The following is a 21,170-nucleotide window of genomic DNA, read 5'->3' on the forward strand; positions in this document are numbered from 1 at the left end:
ACTCACGACTAAGAAACTGATGTCTACAAAGTTAATAAAACAAAAACTCAAGACTCCAAAGAAGTTAATAGTATTTTTATATAATCATTTTTTAGATAGAATGTTGTCACAATGTTCTTGTGGCGTTCATAGACACTTAACTATTACTCAAGACACAACCGCGCGGGTTTTCGTTTTCATTTATTTTTATATAAATATTTTGTTTTCAATTCTAAATTGATATATATTATAATATATATGTGTCTATCAATTTTTAAAACATAATAAATTTACGGTATATTTTTTCATTGAATAGATTGTTTCAAACTTTCACATGTATTTGTATCTTTTTCTATATATATATTTTCAGATTATTATTTTCGCATTATTATTTCATTATTAAAATTGTAACTATATATATAAAGATTAGTAAAATATTATTTTATTGTTATATTCAAAGATATTGTAATATTTCACAAATTTAGAATTTTTTAAAAAAATTAAACTTTTCGTTTCATAGATTTATATTATCGAAATTTATCGAGTAAATAATTAAACATTTAATTTTTGTTTAATTTTTAAAATAAACTATATAGTTTAAAATTTGTTTTCATTGGTTTAAGGCAATAAAAATTAATTATTGTTTGATAATATAAATTTTGTTATTTAAAAACAAATCTTTATAATTTTAAAAGTTAACATAGACAAATATTTAAATATTTAACATATGGAGGTATAATATTAAAACATTAAATTATATCTATTTAATTTATATTATCTAAACTCTAATGGATCACATATCGTTTAAATCTAATTATTGATAGCCCAATAAATATTTCTGGTATGCCCAAAATTTAAATGATAAAATTAAAGATTAAATGTAACATGACTTTCTATGAATATGTCTATTAAGTCCATTTTTTAAAAGATTACACATGAATCAAGATTGTGACTTTTGTTTTAATATATAATTTTTTTCAGAAAAAATAAAGATATACTTAAAAAAGATATTATTTAGATTTAGTAGTATTTTCTGAAAAGAAAATAAATAAAAATATCATTCTTGTGAAATTTTTAGTTTAACTATTTAAATAACAGTTATGACAAAATTATATAACAATAATTTTAAATATACAGATTGGATAATTGAGTCAATTTACATGTACAAAAGTGTAGTTCTCAAAATAAATAAAGAATTGTGTAGTTTTCAAATTAAATCTCATATAAATGTATTTTCCCAATTTTCCCATATTTTTTTAAAGAAAAATTCATATGCTATTTTATACCTTTTTTCCTAAGATATGAGCTTTTACGTTTACTCTTGATTGTTGGGGAAATTACATGTTTACCACTTTCATGGTACCACTTTTCATTTTTACAACCACTAAAGAGATATTTTTAAAAATACATTTCTTCATTAAGTGGCAAAAGACTCTTATGCATTTGTTATTATATATATAATAAATCATTATTTAAATAAAAAAATAAAAAAATAAAAATAAAAAAATAAAAAAAAATAAAAAAAAAGATAAAAAATATAAAATATAAAAAAATATAAAAAAATGAAAAAGGTAAATTTTTTTTATGTTTTCGAATTATACTTTTTCAAATTCGAATTTTTTTTATAATTTTTTTTTGAATCTTTTTTCGAATTTTTTTTATTTTTTTCAAATTTCTTTTTGAAAAACGAAAATTATGTTTGGAACTATTTTTTAAAATTTTTATATATTTTTTAAGTATTATATATATATTTATTAGAATCTTAAATTTCACATTCCAAAAACCCTACCCACCCCTCAACTCTAAACCCTAAGTCTAGATTAGTTAACCCTAAGGGTATAATTGTCTTTTATCCTTCATTAAAAGTGAGGGTAAAAGTGGTTATTGTAAACATGAAAAGTGGTACTATGAATGTGCTATTTGTGGCAATTTCCCTTGATTGTTTCGGGGGACATTTGCTAAAACCAACTCAAATATTCAAGTCAAATATAAAAGTGTACCCCACTTTCAGTCAAATGCAAAACCAACCTAAAGGGGTAGTGAAAGTACTATTTAATCCTTATGACCAAACAAAAAAAACAGAAATGTATTTTACGTTTTTATCCTTTGGAAGTCTACACGTAAAAAACGAAGTCTACAAATGTTTAGACTTTCTAAGAAGTCTACCTTATAGACTTAGTTTGTAGTCTATACTCTAATTTGATCTAAAAATTTAATTTTGAAAATGTATAAAAATAATTATAGTGATATTTTTAACTAATCATCAATATAATGGATAATATGAACTAAATAAATTAAAATTTCATATAATTGAACAATTTTCAAGAATATATACTAATTTGGTTATCATGTGTTAGACAATGTTTATAGTTTACAAACAAAAGTTTATAACATGTTATGTCTTTTAGTGGTGGATTTCATAGGGTTAGATTTTAGATTTTGTTTTTTTTTTGTTTTATTAACTTAAATCTACATATTAATGTTTAGTAGTTTATATTTTGTATAATTGGAACTTTTTGATTATCAAGCAAAACATTTAGGGTTTGATATTTGGGGTTTAGGGTTTCGTAGACCTACAAAAAAGTCTATTTAGCTGGAGACGTCCTTTTCAGTTTATTTTATTGGTGTTTACATAAAATCTTTTTATTTTAAATTAAATTTACATATTTATGAATAAGAATGTTAAATCATATATTATAAATATTAAAAATAAACAAACAAAGTTTGTAAGTTATCTTTTTAATTTTCGCAAATAATAAAGGGAAAGAAAAAAATCGTTGTAGACTTACAAAGAAGTCCACACATCAAATTTAACCTAACCGGATTTAACCAATATAATATTAACCAAATCGAATTTAAACCAAACCTCTTTTAACCTAACCAGAAAAGTTACCCAGAATATAAATACGATTTGTTAAGCTTTTTGGGGTAAAAAAAAACCCTAATCCCCGCCGTTCTCTCTCTCATGCGATTTTCGGGGAGATTTCCGGCGAACTCTAGCCACACCGTTTCCGCCGCTTAAACTAGTCGTTGTCCACTCCGTCGCTCTGGTAAGTTAAATGTCTTCGGCTTGTCTTCGGCTTCGTCCGCTCCGTTGCTAAAAGTAACCACCTTTACCTTTTTCTTTTTCAGATCTGAGCCGGCGACTTCCAAATCTCTGCTTCCTGTCAGTCTCACGGCTTCTACTCTAGCGAGCGAACAAACTGTGTTTCATCTTTCCAGGGAACGAACGGTACTTCATCTCTCTATGTCTTCTCTCGTTTAACTAATAACCTAACTAGTTGACTTATATTCCTGTAACCTCTCTCCTAGTTTGTTAACTAACCTATTAGTTTCTTCTCTAATCCATTTTCTGCTTCCGGTCAGTCTACTTTAAGGTAGACATCATTGTTGATATGTAGACATATTTTTTGAATTGTTTTATACTGTTTTTGGCTTCCGTTGAAGGATGACAAATTTAGTTTGGTTAGATGGTTTCGTATTCTCGATTTATGATAGAGTTTGGGTTATTAATTTAGTTTGAATGGTTAATTCTCGTGTAGACTTCATTTTGATTTGTAGACTTCTCGGGTAGACTTCATTTTGCATTGTAGACTTCTCGGGTAGACTTTATTTTGCATTGTAGACTTCTCGTGTAGACTTCATTCTGCATTGTAGACTTCTCGTGTAGACTTCATTTTGAATTGTAGACTTCTCGCATAGAATTCATTTTGAATTGTAGACTTCTTTTATTCGTTTGTAAACTTCTCTTGTGTAATTTTTTGTTTGTGCTTTTTTGCTGCAGGTTTCAAAATGGATAAACTTGATTTCCCACAAAGGCTGTATAGTGTAGGCCATGAACCTTTTCCGAATAAAAGCATTGCCTACTACAGCAATGACAGCAAGCTCTTCCCTGCTCTTAAAGAAGCACTCGAGGCAGATGAATGGGAGGAGCTCAAGAACTCGAAAGTAGGAGTGTTCTTAAAGTTCCACGAAATGAAGTTTGGATGGGCTTCAAGGCTGGTGCACTATATACTGTGTTTTCAGCTTGACTGCAAGAAGAAGTTTGAGTTGTGGAGTCTCGTAGGTGTTGAACCATTGTGGTTTTCTCTGCATGAATTTGAAGAGATAACTGGCCTGAACTGCGAGTATGTGAAGAATCTCGAGAATCCGTTGGTTGAGGTAACGGCTGACATGAAAGCATTTTGGGCGCAGATGGGAGTGAATTTCGACCGGGGCCCAAGTATTGATGAATTAACTACAGCGTGTCAGATGTGCAGAACATGGTCTCGAGATGATCGGCTGCGTTTAGGGTATCTAGCCATCTACGCTGGCTTCATCGAAGCAAGAAGAACCTCGTCACCCACACGGGCTAGCCTGGCTAGGTTAGTGATGGATCTAGATGCTTTTGAAGATTATCCGTGGGGAAGAGTAGCCTTTAAATTCTTGATGGAGTCGGTGAAGGGTGTAGACTTGACAAAAACATATGCTATTGAAGGCTTTGTTCAGGTTCTTCAAGTCTGGGTCTACTGCTGTCTCCCTGAATTCGGAGCTGGGTATGGTCTCCCTATAGAAGGTTCTCCGACCCCACCTCTACTTGCCTTCTTAGGTGGCAAAGGCCAGAGAAGGCTCCAGGAGAATATGCTGAAACAGGTATGCTTCTTATGTTTATATATGCATTAATTTGATATAACGTGGTTTTATACTAACTTAATAGTTTTATCTTCTGCAGACTAGGACTAAGAACTTTACTATGAAGGATTACTCTGAAATGTTCCCTCGCTGGGATGGTGAGCTGGAAGATGAGAAGGCTGATAACATAGTGAAGGCAATGTTTTCTTCAGGCTGGGCGTGGGAACAAAGTCACTGGCCTCTTGTTGGAACAAAACTGTGGACAAATGTGAAGGTGGAGATTCATCCGATGAAGACAGAAGCTGGTCAGATGATGCGAAGCTTGAAGACAGTGTCCCCTTCTCGCACACAGTCTGATGCAGAATCACGCAAAAAGGCTCGTGAGTCCCCTGGCCTGGATGTGGAGACCATGAAAGGAGAAATAGTTCGTTGGCTAACTGGCCTGACTTCTAATATGGTTGAGGGGCTGAGCAGATGCGAGAACACTCTGAAGATACAATCCCACATGATTGAGGGCCTTACAACTCAAGTGGGAGCTGTTGAGAAGATGGTGCGTGAAGGTTGGAAGGAAGACCACACCAAAGCTGGTTCATCTACTGATGTACCTGAGGCAAACAAATCTGATGAAGACAAAGCTAAGAAGGACAGCGCTGAAGGAAGCAAAGGTGATGAAAGCAAAGGTGAGGAAAGCAGAGCCGAGGAAAGTAGAGCCGAGGAAAGCAAAGCTGCGGAAACAGCTCCCAAAGGAATGACAACAAGAGCCAAAGCTAGAGACACCCAAGCCACTGTGGTTAGTACCAAAACATCTCCCAAACCACTCAATCCGAAAAGAGGAAAAAAATCAGTGAAAAAGAAATAACTTGTTTGCATTTGCATTTGGATTTGGAACGGTGGAACCTTTTTCATGTTGTGTGGAACCTTGGAATATTAGTCCTTTTTCATGTTGTTTTGGAACCTTGGAATATTAGCTTGTTTGGTTTGAAAAACGTGTGCATTTGTATGTTCTCTTTTGGTTTGTATAAAATTTGTGCCTGTTATTAATGTGTTATTTCTACTGAAAACAAATGCAGAGTGAGAGTGAAAATGAGAATGGAGGCATAAGTGTGGTTGTAGTAGATAAAGAACAATCACACATTGATTATGGTTCTGTGAAAAAACTGAAACAAGTTCGTAAACTGAGAGCTGCTCGCATTGTGGCCCGTGCTAAGAGTGAGCGGCAACGTAGGCTTGCTGCAACTCAGCAGTCTCCTTTTGATGGAAACAGCACGGCAAAGGTTATTATACCTAACCAGCCGAAGCAAGGCCAGAGATATAACCCATTTGCTAATCCTGATCGCCAAAAGCTCTCTGCTCTTCTTGATTGGGTGAAACTTGACCCGTAAGTCATCAATTTCCTAAATTAATTGCTCTTTATATAAAGACTTTGTAGTGTTTTATTTATTTAATTTGATTATTCACAGCAAATGGCGACAGAAGGTCAAAGGTTCATCAAGTGATTGGTTCTACATACTACTAACTCCTACAAAATGGTTGATTGACACGGTATGTAGACTTCTCTCTCATGTAGACTTCTCTCGCATGTAGATGTCTCTGATGTAGAAGTCTCTAATGATTGGTTCTACATACTACTAACTCCTACAAAATGGTTGATTGACACGGTATGTAGACTTCTCTCTCATGTAGACTTCTCGAAGGTCAAAGGTTCATCAAGTGATTGGTTCTACATACTACTAACTCCTACAAAATGGTTGATTGACACAGTATGTAGACTTCTCTCTCATGTAGACTTCTCTCGCATGTAGATGTCTCTGATGTAGAAGTCTCTAATGTTGTAACTGCAGCACATGGATGCTGGCATTAATCTTTTAAGGCTCTGATACACAAAGCACCCTGAATGGTTTAGGTCGGACAGAATTTGCATGTTGGATGCTGTATTTACTCAAATGTGGACAGCAAAGTACTCAGAGTTTCTGGCCTCTCCTGCCAATCCTGACGGCTCAGGTAAACTACTCCCTCCTGGTGCCTTAGACTACTACACAGGCGAGGAACCAGCGTATAGCAGATCAAATAAGACATGGGCACTGGAGATTGATGATATATATGCGCCATTATTGGTCAAGAACGATCATTGGGTAGCTTGCTGGATATCAATCCCGAGGAGACGCATAGTCATTTGGGATAGTGATCTTGCTTACGCTACGGATGCAGAAATTGCTAAGGCCGTGAAGCCTATTGCACACATGCTGCCGTACATGCTGCGTATGTTATCTACCGGTGCGGAGAGGGAGTTGTACACGGTTGATTTCACACATGAGCGTGAATCTGGGGTGCCACAAAACAAACAAAGTGGTGACTGTGGAGTGTATTGCTTGAAGTATATAGAATGTCATGCACTTGGCATGCCATTCCCACCTCATGAGCTGTGTGATAAGAAGATCAAGACAATCAGGTCTCAGATGGCGAGTGAGATATTTGATGAGACCAGGATAAACGGCACAGAGAAACGTGATTACAATCATCTCGGTGTCTATGACTAAGGTTAATCCACTTTTTTGGGTAGAATTGAGGGAAAGTATGAAGTTTTTTGGTGACTTTCCTCATCGGATATATGTAGGTTGATTTAGTAGTCTTTTGTACCAGACTATTGTATTGTGCTGTGAGTAACAGGCTGATGTAGCACACTTTTGTTTGTAACAAAATTATGTAATTTGCTTGCAGCAGACTTAAGTATTAGTCTTCTTTTACAGAAGACTTTTACAGAAGTCTGCTACTCGACTACTATCTAGACATCATCTTTTTATCAGTATATTAGTCTTTCTTAGCTCATCTTCGACCAAAAATACAAATTCGAGACAACTCAGAGACTTACGTATTAGTCTTCTTTTCAAAAAGACTACATAAGAAGTCTGCGGTAAGTAAAAGAAGACTATAAAAGAAGTCTGCGTTCTGTAAAAGAAGACTACAAAAGAAGTCTGCGTTCTGTAACAGAAGACTAACACAATAAGACATAAGACATAAGACAACATCCAAAGCAATAAGACAACTGATAAGTTTCACACATAAGACATAAGACAACATCCAAAGCAATAAGACAATATCCAAAGCAACAATACAACTAATAAGTTCCACACAAGACATAAGACAACATCTAAAGCAATAAGACAGACAACACCAGTTTAACCTGGACAGTTAGGACGAGTGTGACCCGGTTGTTTGCACTGGGAGAAACTATAATCCTTGTGCCGTTTTCGCGGTTGGTTTCCCCTCATCCTGGAAATTTCTAGCCAAGACTGCCACCTCAACTTCTTTTGCCTACCCCTTCCACGCTTGACCTCTGGAGGAAGACATTTACGTTCCTTATCAGCTCCTTCTTCATTAGCAGGTGTTGTGTCATCAGTGTTATGAGCTTCTTCTTCATTGGCAGGTGATGTGTCATCAGTGTTGGGAGCTTCCAGAACGTCACTTTTGGGATATATATTTGCCGCGTATGCTGCATAAAGATAATTCTTTGAATAGGATGGGCATACAAGCGTAGAGACATGAATATTTGCATCCTTTGCAGCTGCAATGACATGTGAACAAGGTATCTTCTCAATATCAAACACACCACATTGACACCTCCGAAGTTCCAAGTCAACAACACAATCTCGATGTCCTCCTCTCACAACAAATCGCCAACCATCAATACGCTCCACATTCATCATATCTGCATACTCTTCACGAATAGCCAACAAGTTTTCGACTCCCCGACTATGATGTGAAGTGAGACTCAAAGCATCTTCTCTCCTTTTAAAGAACCACCTTCCTAGCTTCTCGCGTATAAATTCAAGAAGGAATGAGATTGGGAATCCTTTGGCTGGCTTAAGTGCAGAGTTGATGGATTCTGCGATGTTGCTAGTCTTTATGTTGTATCTGTCACCTTGAAAGTGAACTCGTGACCATAAAGAGACGTCAGCATTTTCCAAATATGTTGCAAGGCTTGGGTTTATACTCCGTATCTCATCCATGTAGCGGTTAAAATCGAAAAGCGTATGTGCATAAGCAGCGCCTTTGACCAAGTACAACATGTGATTTCCCTTGAACTTTTGGACTATGTTCTGTTGTAGATGATAATAGCATATTCCTCGCCCTGCCCAAGGAAAAACCTTCTCACACGCCTTCTTAATGGAACCGTGCCTGTCAGAAACTATCACCAAAGCATACTGATCTGAAACACATCTCCGCAATTGGGTAAAAAATCATTCCCATGACTCATCATTCTCCGCATCCACAATCGCAATAGCCAATGGAAAAATCTAAAAATTACCATCTTGGGCAGCAGCAACTATCATAACTCCTTCATACTTTCCACATAGATGAGTCCCATCCACCACAATAACCCTCCTAATATAGTTAAAACCAGCTGTCGAAGCTGCAAAAGATAGGAATAGATACTTAAATCTGTTTTCACTATCTTTCACAAGACATGTGACAGTTCCCGGATTCGATATCTCGATCTGACGCAAATAAGAAGGCAGATTCTCATATCCATCTTCTGCTGTTCCTCTCACCAACTCTTGCGCAGATGACAAAGCTCTATACGAAGTGTTGTAATCAAGCTTCATACCAAACATGTTCCTCATCGCGTCTATGATATGCTTTGGTGTAAGCCCATCTATGATCCCAACCCGTTCTATAAATAGTCTTGCAACATATTTCGGAGTAAAATGTTTCCGTTGAGCCATTCGATCCGCCACTGAACATGTATGAGTTTTTGAATATTTTGTCACCCAAAATGTCTTTGGCCCATGCTTCACACTCGCTCTAAGCTTCCAACCACATCCTTGAACACGACACTTAGCCACATACAGAGTTTTCGTTGTCTTATATGCTGAGAATGTAAATTTATATTCCACAGCCACCGACTCCAGCTTTGAAACAAGCTCAGCCTTACTAGCAAAACTCTGACCGACATATATATTGTCCTTTAAGGACAACGATCTTCCTTCCCCACCAGAGAACTGTGCTTTATAACCATCATAAAGCGTTTCATTTGCATCCTCGTCAGAATCCTCATCTTTCACTTTCCCGTAATCACTGTAGTTTACACCATCGTCAACATCAACATCAACAGTTGCTTGAACATCATCAGCAGTTGCTTGAACATCATCAGCATCGTTACTATCTTCATCCCACTCTGAATCAGTATCTTGACCAGTATCTTCATCAGCAAAATTACTATCATCACCATCAGACACATCCGCATCATCATCAACTCCAACTTCTACTTGGCTCTGGCTTGATACACAAAGGCGTACAAAGTGTGTCTTGGCCAACTCGATCAAGTTCCGCACTTGTCTATCATTCGTGACATGCATAGGAGGAGTATCCGGAGTCATTTGCTGTAGAATGACATCTGGTAAGGAATATGTTAGCTCCACCTTCTCGATTTTCTTGTCCAGACCATAATCTTCTAGTGCCATTTCATGAAGTTCACCATGTGTACAACCATCTGGCACAAGTAACATTCTCCCTCCTTTCCGATTATTGACCACAAACTCCCACAAAGAGCCTTTCACCACTCATTCTCCATATACAACAGGTATCTGAGCCATATCCTGCAAAAAAAAAATACAGGTTTACATAATCAGCAAAGAAATATTTCATGTTTCATAAAACTATAAACGAAGACTTACAAATACGTCTACAATTATTAACTAACAACATTGTCAAATCAAATGAATTATACCTTCATAATTATAAAAAAAAATTCTTTTCAAAATCACCCAAACCCATTAGGATTAATTAACACACAGTTTCAAACAAAAAAAACTAGAAAAAACCTAATGAATAATACACAAATTTGCATTTTTATAGATTTTTCTACGCAGACTTAATATTCCGTCTCTGACAATTTAGACGTTCGTTTCAATTTACAGACGTAGACTGTCAAATAGGTCTACGATTTGGGTTGGTTTTTGCAATTGACCATTTTACGGGTTGCTTTCTATAGTTGAAAAAAAGTTGTGATTTTGTTCATGTAGACTTTCATTTCAGTCTACAATTTAAAAAGGTTAGTTTTTGCAATTGACCATAATTCATCCAAGATTTGACTTTCAGAACTAGACTTCATATGCAGTCTACATGTTTGCATTTTTTTGAAAGAGGTTAGTTTTGCAATTGACCAAGTTTGACTTCCAATCACTAGATCGAAATGAATGTCTACGTGTGTGTAGACTTTTTTGAAGTCTACTTTCAAATCCGACGGGTTGGTTTTGCATTTGACCAAAATAAAAAGACAGACTTTATACGCAGTCTACAATTTTTTTTTTCTAAGATAAGAAGACTACATATGAAGTCTACAATTTAATAAATTTTTTACTGCTTTTTAAACTTTTTGGTCAAACACAAAACTAACCTATTTCACGAAGTCAAAGTTTTGGTTAAATGCAAAACTGACATTTTATAGACTTCGTTGGCAGTCTACACTTTGTAGACTTCCGTTGAAGTCTATTTTGAAAAGTCAAAAGTTCGGTCAAATGAAAAACTAACCTCTTTTAGGTAGACGTCTGAGTAAGTCTACCGAAAGTTTTATTTTTGTTGTCAAAGGTAAAGACAGAGACTATTGGGGAAGTCTGCGTTAGAAAAAAAAAAATTTCTGGTCAATTGCAAAACTAACCCGTGTGTTGACAAATAGACTGCATCGTAAGTCTCTACGGAGGCGTAGACATACAAAACAGTCTACCGTCGCGACACAGATCTGAAAAAGAACGAAAACCATGTAAATAGTTACATTTTTCCTATGTAAAGCTCGTTTCCAACCTTTTCAACCGTCCAAACTCCAAATATGAGCAAAAAGAAGCATCTTTAACAATTCACTAATGAAGAAACTCGAAAATATGAAGTTTGTGATTTTGAAAATGAGAGTTATGAGAGTTTTTTAGATGGAAATGTAGAGGAGATGAGAGGAAATGAAGTTTTTTTGGGTTAGAATGAGAAAAAAAAGTGGTTGAAAATTGAATTCTAGAGCTTTAGAGCTCAAAAATGGTGGTTCATGGTGGTTGAAAAAATTGATGATGATGGCATTTTTGTAAATAAGAAGAAATGGTTAGGGTGTATTTGGTTTTTTGCTAATTTCGAAATTAATAAAAAAAATAAATAAAAATGGCAATTTTGTGAATAATTCAAAAACATAAAGATAGTATGAAAATTTTATTGATGAATATATGGACAAAAAAAAAGAGGTTGGTTTTGGATTTGACTTGAAAATATGGGTTGGTTTTGAAAAACACCCTTGTTTCGGTCGTATACGGTCAATATAAAGCAACGAGAGAGAAAAGAATGGGTCAATTTATGTAGGGATTCCTAAATTTTATTCTCAAGGAAAGTGTGTACGTACGTGAGAATGAGATAATATCACTACAAGCAAAGTAATGTATTTGCTATTAACGTTAATGAAATATTTATAGAAAATCAAAAGATGTAATGTCACTTTAAGCTTCCATTAATATTTTTCTTGCTTCGTAGTGAGTGTTAGTTAGTCCATGCTTAGTCATTTTTGCTTAGAGTCAAAGCTATCTTAAACCACTCTCTAAATAATACAGTAATAACTAATAACAATTAAAAAAAAATAATAATAATAATAACAATCAGTTTAGAATTTATCAAATAATTAATTAATATTTGTGTCTCGATATTCTATACTCCCTCCGCTTTTTAATATAAGTCGTTTTAGAAAAACTTTTTTGTTTCAAATTATATGTCGTTTTCGGTTTTGTATGTAAAATTTATAAATAATTAATGTTGTATGATCAATGATAAATATCTTCTATTTTTCTATTGGTTGAATTGTGGTTAGGTAAATAATTAATGATGTTTTTGTTTAGAAAATATAAAAAATTAATGGTTTTCTTAATCTACGTGCATAGCTGTAAAACGACTTATATTAAAAAACGGAAGGACGACTTATATTAAAAAACGGAGGGAGTATATAAGTAGTAGTGATATGGTAATAATAGTGAAATGATCATGCTCCTCTTGAACTTCTTTTAAAGAGCTTTACTCAAAAGTTTCAATATGTTAACAACACGAATATTTATCAACAAACAACCATGCATCACCTTTAAAAAAAAATCATGCATCATGCGGGTTTAGCAATACAAACAACTTTTTAAATGATGATTTTTAGGAAAAAATCATCATTTTCCTATATTAGTATAATTTTAAACGAAGAAACATAAATTTTTAAAATATTTATTATTCCATCCGTTTCATAAAGATAATTTTTTTAGCGTTTTCACACATATTAAAAAACACATTAAATCACTATAAGAAATGTATTAATGTTTTCTGCAATTTTTAATTTTAAATATTTTTAACCAATATTAATTGAATAAAATCAATTTTTTTTTGAAGTTTGCAATTTTTTCATAAAAATATAAAATATCTATCTTTGTGAAACAATTTTTTTTTAATATTTATCTTTTTTAAACGAAGGGAGTAAAAGATACATTTATATTAATATAGGTATGTACTAGCTAAAAAGTCTCGTGTGCATGCTCATTGACAGTTCTAATGATATGAGTGTACGAACATGCATCATCGACTAGTACTGTTACAATTTTGTTAAATTAGAGACGAAAATCACCCAATGAAATTGTTTTGAATGCTTAGGATACAGAATACGTATATTAATGATATCAATATATAAAATGTAGTCTTATTAAGTTTTTGGTCTTCCAATAAACAGATGCGTACCTTAATCGATTCGAAAACGGGCAGGGCACACCCCCAAAACTCCGGGATCATTTTCATCATGTATACGTTGATTCTTTCAAAGTTTTTAAACAATTGAAACTTTGAAAGTAAATTGTCTTCTAAGATTTGTAGTTAAACCACTAAACCAAACTGTTAGATAAGGTGTGGGGATGACATCTCTTTGATTGTTAATAATTGGAAAAAAGGAAAAGGCCTTTTAGAGCATCTCCAAAAAGAAACTCTATTTTGAAGTTTCCAAAACTCTATATTTAAAGTTTCAATGTGTTCTTCTCCAAAAGTAAAACTTCAAACCTAACTTCAAAATTATTTATATTTTACACTATGGTCCTTATATTTGTCATAGTTGATGTAAATTCATAAAATTTCTATAAATAACTAGTACATATATATAAATATTACAGAAATATTAATTAAAAAAATCTTACACTAAAATATAAAATTATAAATAAAAGTACATACTTAAATATTAAACTGCAAACAAATATTACATTATTCCATAAAATTATTTCTATAATGCTCCCATATATGATCAATTAGTGCATTTCGAAGTAAGAAATGATTCTCTTTATTTTTTATTTGTAGATTACGAGCCAAAAATTGTTGAAATCGGATATCCTCATAATATGGCTGCTGATAGTTTGATATTATCAAACGAAAAAATCCTTGATCTTTTAAACGAAAGTATAACAAGCAAGGAAAAAGGTCATGAGATGATTGAATTATGACTACAAAATAAAGCAAAAAAGTTAGCTTTTAAAAAAGTAAAAGAGGAAAATAAAATATTGCTAAAAAACTTAGCTTCTATCAATCATGTTAATATTCGTGAATACATTCGATCTAAACAAGAAAGAATCATACGAAAAATGCGTCAAGAGCAACAACAACAATCATCTTTGGTTACACAAAATTTGTTTGGACAATATTTTGTAGATTTTTGAGGTTCCGGAGCAAATTTACCATACTATTAGTGTTGTCATAATATTTAAATTTGAGTAATAATTATGTCTTCATGTGTCTTTTTAATAAGTTTGTATTATGGTTTTTTGTAATATTCTTGTTGTTTAATTCTAGTTTTAAAATATTATAAATCTTGTTTTAAATTTTTTTATTTAATTTCATGTGTAAAAATTAAATTTATAAAACAAATTTAAAATATTTATGAGATATAAATTTTTTAAAGATTAAAACAATAAACAAAAAAATATTTAAGAATTATAAATATGATGTATAATTGTAAGGACCAAAATGCAAATAAAAAGATGAAACTTCAAATTTGAAGTTTTGAAAAGTGAAACTCTATATTTGGAGTTTCACTCTTCAAAACTTCAAATTTGAAGTTTTGAAGTTCCTTTTTGGAGAGCAAAAAACTCTATATTTGGAGTTATAGAGTTTCTTTTGGAGATGCTCTAAATAAGAGTCCATCTCTATCTCACAAACACAAAAGCACCATCTAACTACTTTGACAACTTCATTACACTAACAAAGCAATAGCGTGCGTGTTATTTCCTTTTGAAGTTTCCATTGCTTATTTTTGTGACACTGCGAAGATAGTAATACAAACTACTTGACATATCTTCCTATTATCTGGATGGAGCATGTTCTCAGGTAATAATATAAGTTTATTTCAGATTACTATACACCTAAGATCGGTAACCAAATAGCCAAAAACATTTTTCTGCATTCGTTTACTCAAACATATCCAAACTTATAACGTTATTCTAAATTATTCCTTCTACTAGACCAATCAATCCAGATTTATCATTATATTCAGTTCTTGAAGGCACAATATTTAGCACTATATCGTATTATTTAGTGGAACTTTTATGTAACAAGTTTTTCTTTTCCAACTGTAATATTCTCAATCATCTAGGTTCAAAGTAATTTGATTTATATATTCTAAACACAATATGATATATCACAATGCCTCTTCGTAAACGTCATTATAATAGATGATATATTTGTTGGATAGTAGTTGAAATTTAAAAAGATTTGTACTTGTTTAACAAAAAAAGTTTAGAAATGTACATCCAAAAAGACATTAAAGAATTGATATAAAGTTCAAATGTTAGGTCTAATATATAACTACATGCATGAGGCATGTATTGTAGTAGTGTTTTATTAGTATGTTTGTAAGGTCCATGTCCATTACTGTATATAAAAGCTCTTTTAAAATCATTATAGATTAATATTTTATGAGCGAAGTTTCTTAAGATATGTGACTTGAAGCATACTTCATAGTTTATGGCTAGTCATATTTGTTCGTTCACTAGAGAGACCAAAATATATTTGTTGGCCAACTTTGAAAGTATTTAAAATATTCAAAATCTTTTTTGACAAATAAGTAATGATCATTTAATACTCTCACCTTTCTATTTTCCAGAACATCTTTTTCACTTATGTCCCCAGGACATTATTATACTTCCTTTGTTTCATAATACTTGATGTTTTGTAATAGTGCACAAAGATTAAAAAAATTACATTTCTCTAAAAAAATATTTCAAGGATATAATTTTAAAATCAGTTAACTAATCATAAAAGAGATTGTAAAATCTAATTGGTTAAACATTTTCAAGTAAAGTTAAAGTTAATTTTAAAATCTCAAAATTCTATGTAAATTAAAACAAAATAGTCCGTCTAAAACACTTTGGTGCGATTTTTCTTACATTATCACTGTGTATGTATCTTATATATTCTTTCCTTTTCTATTTCTCTTAATATAATTTTTGAGTGTAAAAACGAAGTAAGCTTCTATTTGTAAGTCATTAAATAAATTGTTTACAAAGTTTTTTTTGCTAAACTGTAAATATCATATAATGATAGAAATATTTTACAAAGTAATCTCTTAAGTTTGAGCCATCTTGACAAAAAGAAATAAAAACAAGATGGACCACGAGAAAAAGTTTTATAAGAGACCTATCGCAGCCACATCGACATGAGGGCGTTGAAAGGCTTTCTTATTCTTCTCGCCGAGATGATATTTCTCAGCTGTTTGTCAACACTATGGAACACTGTTGCAGGTGGGATGGACGTTTGATTGTGAATGAGGTTATTCCTTTGCTTCCACAGGTTGAAAATGACAGTTTGAACCGCAAGCTTCCTTAGAAGAGTAAGCTTTTTAGAGGGTGAAGACCGGATCCAGGAGAGCAGTTCCGACCAGGTGGTGAACATTGTTGACGGAGGATGGCATCTGAGGAGCACCTCTCGCCAAACCTCGTAGCTGTAAGTGCATGACAACATCAAATGGTCTCTGGTTTCATCAAAGTCTGAGCAGAAAGGGCAGGTGGGCGAGATTGCAAGACCCCATGCTGCAAGGCGGGAACGGGTGGGAAGTCTATCATAATTTGCAATCCACATGGTGAATGCGAGCTTAGGAATTCCTCCTTTGAACCAGACGACATCCACCCAATCTTTAGCTTCCTCCCGTGGCCGCAGTACCTCTCAAGTGGTAGATGACCTGAAACCACGCAACGGAGAATCACCAACTATCCATTCATATTCATCATTTACATCATTCATATTCATCATTTACATCAATAGGCAGAGGATAATTGTTTACAAAGTTTCTCGCATGTCTACCAATTTTTTCAGGAGTTTTAAATGTGTTGTTTCTGTGGTGTAGTCATCACTACACAAAATTCCAAAATAGTTTGTCTCGAACAAGTAGCTTCTGTGACAAGTGTAATGGAGAAATGCAAATTTTAGTTAATCCCCAAGTAGAATATTCTCTATATTTAACTGCAAGTATAGTTCTTACTTTAAGACCAGTGTCAGTCCTGAGCATATAAAAATCTGAAACAACTAAGAAAAAAACTAATGTTTATTAGTTAAGAACTATTCTTTTGAAAGAATATAGATTTTAAAAATAGAGATGAAAAGGAATGAACTGCTAAAAACTTTTTCGTACCAGCTACATTTACCACTAAACTGCTTGAGCACTTTAATTTTATTTAATTGCCGATGATTTAAATAAATAAGTCTGGAAATCCAAGCTTTTTGTTTCTCTCAAGGCCGGTCGACGGTTCTGTAAACAGATCAAAATTCAATATTACTCGATTATTTGAAATATGGGGTTTGCACAAAACATGATACACATGGGGAACTGTTTGGTGTATAATATTATAAAATTATTTAGCATAGCCAAGTAATTATTCAGTATATTTATCAAATCATGAGTGCCCTTGAATCAAAACCAATATGTAATTTAAGTACTTGATTTTGGTTGTTCACAAGTTTCGTAGAGGCGACGTTGACAAATTGCAAAAAATGAAGGACACTAATTTAAGCACGATCTATATGTTTTCCACCATTTATATTATTTATTTATTTATTCATTATTTGTAATTAATACAACCTAATTGGAATTGTCTTTCCATAAAATAGTAAATAAAATCGGTGGTAAATTTGTAAAAATATAATGAGGTCTAGAAGTCCATAGAAGTTCCATGAAGATCACAACTTTTCTGCTCGCACTCTAACTTGCCCCATCTTGCATCCACTCTCTCGCAAGGGAACACCAATTTCCCCAAACTGCAAAATATTATAATTGCACATATGTATCATAAGTTTCTCAATTCTTTCTCTGACTATGCCCCACAACTGTGAGATGTATAAAAATGTCCCTCCCTATAACTTTAACACTACTCTCCTTTCAGTTTACCTTCTATTTACGGTATTGTGTACATGGCAAAGCCACTGCGAGAACTCCTCCTGAGATCCAGCTCGTGGAGGATTCGATCTATCACGAACCAAATAAAGAAGAGTGAACTAGTGATGAAAATCAACTCTAGTAAGATGCAATGAGTTACAAGATAAGTTTACCTTAGGATCTCTTTGAAGTGATCTGCACATTCTCTACAAGGGTACATTCGAGAAAGTATTGCCATCTACACCACCGAAAAAATGTTCACTATAAGCTTTCACATGAAGAACACTTGAGACTGCTGGTCGAAAAGGTCAAGTCTTGATATATTTTTAAAAGTATCAAGATGAAAGTTCTAGCATTAGTATAAATTTCAACTTGATCTAATAAACTAACTTATATAAATTATATATAGACTAGGGTAGGAAGAGTTGTACCAGTTCTTTAACATCCTTTTTTTGCTGCCTTGTTGGTTTTTCTGGATACTGATGAGAAAAAAAAAAACATCTGATTCAGAATACGTACCTGAGATTAAGCAATACACAAACATCTACTTATAACTTGGTAGAGGTCTCATTAGTGTGATAAACTGAACCAGAACTCTTTATTTCACTGAACAGAGGGCAATCTAAAGTGAATCAAAGAACACTCTCAGCTCTCCCTAATCTCAAAGAGTTCCAACCAAAAAATCTAAACCCAAAAGACACCTCTTAAGCATGTTCATCTCTCGGGTTTAAAGGAGGATAAGTATGGTTACTAAAAATACGATTAGAATTTAAGAAAATCAAGAAACCCCAACCTGCGCAGCAAGAGTGTGGAGAAATGTCCAAGTAGCCCTTCCGAGATCTTCTTTAGTCACAGGACCAATAGGCTTGTCCTGAAAGAAGACAGTGTAAGCTACAAAGGGTACCAACATAATGTAGTGCAGTATAATGAAGATGGGCTTACATACTTACTCATGAAACCCTTTTTCAATAAGTGTCTAAAGGTGAAACCTTTAAGCAAGAAAATCTTAAAATATGGAAGCAGGACACAGCTTTTCATGGCTAGTTACACTATTTTCATACCACAACATCGTAGAGATGGTTCAACTACATGTAACCAAGGTAAGGTAGAAGTGGCTCATTGGGGAATTTCATCGAACACTTGGTGGTGAATGTATTGAAGAGTGTAAACACTAACAAATCCTAAAACTAATTGAATCCCTAATTGTATTTTGTGAGAAAGATTCGAACCTTGAGGGGAAGTTTCTGAAGATTAGAACTGTTGATTGTGATTGTTGGGGAAGAGTCTGAGGAGATTGGGTTTTGGATTGTGGGTGACGAACGAGGAGTGTTTTTGATGCCGATGAAGTTGGAGAGATGAATTTGGACGCAATTCGATAGTTTCTCGAAGGTATGGAGAAGAGGCTGCCATGGATTCTCAGCCATTTTCTTCTTTGTTGAAGGACAATGTTACGAGGAGAGAGACGGTGGATAGTTTAGAGACCGTTGCTTTCCTTTTTGTGTGCATATTAAAAATTGTATAAAGACAATAGTTAATTTGCTTAATGCATAATTGCATTTACAGTCCTACATATCATGAAATTACGTGAGCCAATAAGTCTTAAAATCTTTACATGTTTGTCCATCTAAATATATAATAAGATTTTATTAAACTTAATATAAATTCATAATTAATGTTTTTTATTCTTCCATTAAATAAAAATTACAGAATTTCCTAATGTGACTAAAATATATATGAAAATTAATGATTTTGAATAACTAAGATTTGATAAAAAAATTATTGTATTCTCTATCATATTTATTTAATTTTAAATTAATAAAATAAATTAAACAACTACAATAACCATATAATAAAAATTAGATTCTTTTGTATATGTTATATTTTTATTTTTAAAAATGAATATAAATTAGTAAAACTGTTAAAAATCTCACATTCAAATTTTTTGATCCATAATTTAAATTTTTGTTATGATAAAATACAAATGATTACAAAATCATATAAGTAAAAAGTCTCATTTAATAGCTATTAAGTGTAAAAGAGATATATAAATATATATATATATATATATATATATATATATATATATATATATATATATATATATATATATATATATATATATATATATATCGTTTAAATTAAATTATATACCATATAAAATATATAAATATTTAAATTTCAAAATTTGCTTTGAACATTTTATTGACAACTTAATATTTAAATCTTAAACTTAGCCTTGAATTTTTTTAAAAATTTAAAAATTACTATAACTACTAATCACACAATGAAATTTTGTCATCAATGATTTAAAGTTTTTTTTATAAAAATATACAAATTATCAAAAACTATATGAGTTGAAAGCATCATTTAATATATATCAATATTAAAATATACTATATATATTTTAATGTCATTTAAATTTAATTATATACCATCTAAAATAGAAAAAAAGATTGTTTGGATTAATAAAATTTATTTTTGTGTTCACACTAATTTAATTATATATGTAACGTTTACTTATTTTTAATTATTCAATATGTATTTATTATTTTATAAATATGTAAACGAACATATAATACATAAAAATAGTAAATATAATGTTCATGTACAATGTGCAGATCTTAACCTAGTTGGATATAATATTCTGTGTAATGTATAATATGTACATTATAAATTAATTAACTCAAAAAACAAATGCTAGAAATTATTTAATATACTGTGTGTAATGTATATTACATGATTCCACATGGTTTCACGAATACATCGATTTGTTTTTGTCATGAGTCCTGTGACTACTGTTATATCCATCTCATCCATTTTTTAATGTTTATATTAACTAGTTTTTTTTTCGGACTCACGGATTGTATGTTTTAAATTTGTTGAATTTTTACTTTTTACTACTACTGTATGTAAGTTTTTAATCTGAGTTTGTATTCTTTTTTTATAAATTATTGTTGACTGTATTTTTGACAAAGTTCAAAACAGTTTGTTTTATTATTGTTGTTTCATTTTTAGCAAATTTGGAGTATGACTTATAGTTTTTTTCTACTCTGTACACTTTGTTATTAAAAGTAGTTTTACGATTTACGAAAATAAAAATAAGTTGCACATTTATATACTGGCGTCACGAAAATAAAAAATAATACTATGTCCTAATATTTACACTTGAATCTTAACT

The 21,170-nt window shown here is 32.3% G+C and overlaps 2 protein-coding genes across 2 annotated transcripts; one reads left to right on the forward strand and one right to left on the reverse strand.

Moving 5' to 3' along the window:
* Nucleotides 1-3,771: 3,771 nt before the first annotated feature.
* LOC106453334 lies at nt 3,772-7,127 on the forward strand. The gene is made up of 6 exons (XM_048738949.1): nt 3,772-4,611; nt 4,691-5,380; nt 5,661-5,968; nt 6,051-6,132; nt 6,432-6,444; nt 6,544-7,127. The coding sequence occupies exons 1-6, from the start codon at nt 3,772-3,774 to the stop codon at nt 7,125-7,127; spliced, it is 2,517 nt and encodes an 838-aa protein (XP_048594906.1).
* A 10,514-nt stretch (nt 7,128-17,641) lies between these two features.
* On the reverse strand, nt 17,642-19,493 carry LOC106443899 (FAD-linked sulfhydryl oxidase ERV1). Its single transcript, XM_013885450.3, has 6 exons — nt 19,222-19,493; nt 18,786-18,863; nt 18,424-18,471; nt 18,166-18,230; nt 18,005-18,082; nt 17,642-17,874 (listed from the first exon to the last, which is right to left on the reverse strand). Exons 1-6 carry the CDS (start codon nt 19,414-19,416, stop codon nt 17,769-17,771), a joined length of 570 nt encoding a protein of 189 aa, XP_013740904.2. The 5' UTR covers nt 19,417-19,493; the 3' UTR covers nt 17,642-17,768.
* Between the last annotated feature and the right edge of the window lie 1,677 nt (nt 19,494-21,170).

Source organism: Brassica napus, chromosome A8, assembly GCF_020379485.1.
Source record: "Brassica napus cultivar Da-Ae chromosome A8, Da-Ae, whole genome shotgun sequence".
Lineage (NCBI taxonomy): Eukaryota > Viridiplantae > Streptophyta > Magnoliopsida > Brassicales > Brassicaceae > Brassica > Brassica napus.